This window comes from Trichechus manatus, unplaced genomic scaffold, assembly GCF_000243295.1.
Source record: "Trichechus manatus latirostris isolate Lorelei unplaced genomic scaffold, TriManLat1.0 scaffold00004, whole genome shotgun sequence".
Classification (NCBI taxonomy): Eukaryota; Metazoa; Chordata; class Mammalia; order Sirenia; family Trichechidae; genus Trichechus; species Trichechus manatus.
This window is the reverse complement of record NW_004443940.1, coordinates 26771071-26773064: the sequence shown is the minus strand read 5'-3', so window position 1 is coordinate 26773064 and position 1994 is coordinate 26771071. Positions and strand designations below refer to the sequence as shown.

The 1994-nt window shown below is 48.6% G+C and overlaps 1 protein-coding gene across 1 annotated transcript in view; it reads left to right on the top strand.

Annotated features, from left to right (window-relative positions):
- Positions 1-96: 96 nt before the first annotated feature.
- Positions 97-1994, top strand: part of MRPS9 (mitochondrial ribosomal protein S9) — a 62034-nt gene continuing 60136 nt past the window's right edge. The window contains exon 1 of the mRNA XM_012555745.2: positions 97-240. Within this exon, the coding sequence (XP_012411199.1) occupies positions 103-240 (138 nt within the window). The 5' untranslated portion in view covers positions 97-102. The remainder of the gene's footprint in view (positions 241-1994) is intronic.

The window sequence follows — 1994 nt, the reverse complement described above, 5'->3', positions numbered from 1 at the left end:
AAGCTTTTCCTCGACAGCGTCAGGAACCCGGAGAGTCGGCGCCTGCGCATTCTTCAGGTTCCGCCCCTTGCTCCTCCCCGACCCGGGTCTCCCTCAGGCAACATGGCGGCTCCCTGTGTGTTCTGTGGTGCTGCAGGTTTCTACCGGTTCTTTCTGGGAAGTAGGGTTCCTCTTGCCCAGAGGCCAGGCATCTGGAAAGCAGCAGCAGCAGCTGAGTTGCAGACCGGTACCAGATCCCAGGTAAGGCCTTGGGGAAGTGGTAGCGGTGGTCCCCGTAGCGCGAGGATTTAGAGCCGGAGAGGACTGGGAGGGAAGGCAGGACTACGCCTCCTGCGAGCCGGCCACCTCCCGGCGTCTCGCACGTCCTTAGACGGGGACCCTCGGTTCTTAGATATTTAGTAGACCCTCGGGTCTGAGGTTGGGGGTGGGTGGGTATTGGCTTGCAGCGGCCACGCGGGAGGTTGTTGCTGGTTTTCGCGTGCTGTAGTGAGGGGCGATTATCCGCAGACAGAATTGAAGCAGCCCTTTCCTGACTTGGCCGCCCGGCTAAGGGGATCCCGTGCCTAAGCGTGGTGTTGAGTCCTGACCCTCCCGCGTGCACCGTGGACCAGAGGAGAGGAGAGGTGCTGCTGGGTGCCTGCGGGAGGGCCGCGCCAGAGGGTGTGGGTGAGAACTAGCCTCCTGCAATGGAGAGGACTGGATGGAGAAAGTCAAACAGTGGTGAGGATAGTGACTTTTACAGTGCCTTGCATCTGTGCAGTTTTTGTTTTCTAAGTTTCCCTAAACTTTGTCTTTGGAGAGCTGGAGGCCAGAACTTGTACTTTTCACTTACTGCTGTTGGTGCTGGGAAGCCAAGTTTCTGCTTCACATCTGGTTGAATGATAATGCCATTCTTTGCTGTGGGAACTCAGAAGGAGGAACAGCATTTGAGAGGGAAGAAAATGAGTTCAGTTTGGGATATATTGTGTTTAGACATCTGTGGGATATCCGCATTCCCAGTATGCCCATAGATAGGCAGGCCTACAGCTCAGAAAGAAAACGGATTGGAGATTTAGAAACCCTCTTACCTTGTAGATAGTAATTGAGGCCTTGGAAATGAATTAGATCACCTAGGGAGGGTATTGGAGCCCTGGTGGCACAGTGGTTAAGAGCTTGGCTGCTAACCAAGAGGTCAGCAGTTGGAATCCACCAGCTGCTCCTTGGAAACCCTATGGGGCAGCTCTACTTTGTCTTGTAGGCTCGCGATGAGTTGGAATCCACTCGACTCGTTTGGTTTGGCTTTTCTTTTAGGGAGGGTGTACTGAATGAGGAGTAGACAGAGGGACAGGACCCTGAAGGAGAAACAGGACAAGGGAAAAGGGCCTCCAAGAAATTGAGAATGAGCTGCTAGAGAAATAGGGGGGAAGCCAGACAGGGTGGCATCGTGGAAAACGAGAAGAGCGCTTCAAGGAAGGAGAGTGCTACAGTACCGAATATTGCAGAGAAGTCAGGCAGCTACTGTGCTTTAAAAATCATACCGAAAAAAGAATACCGCCTTTTCCTGTCTTTTGTTTAATAGTTTAACCTAAGCCAACCATCCATCCATTTGTCTATCATTTATTTTTTTTTGTGCTTAATGCTTTCTTTTTTTTAATCGTAAAAATATAGATAACACAGCATTTGTCATTTCAGTGTTTTTCACGTATACAATTCTTAATCGGTAAATACCCTGGAAGTCTGATTATTTCTTTATGCGTCTCTTTGAGTATATCTCCAGTGTATACACATAATTATCTATTAAAGGTACTATAGCATACAGAATGTTTTTGTTGATGCTTAATGTGCATGGAGGGGGGATTTTTTTGGCTAACTTTCTCTCCCTTCTCCCCACCCCCAACTTAATACATATCCTTCTATGTCATTCTCCATGTTCTTATAATCATGTATAAATGTATGTGCATATGCATACTTTTTTAAAAAATGGGACCATATTGGATCCCTTTCTACTTTTTGAT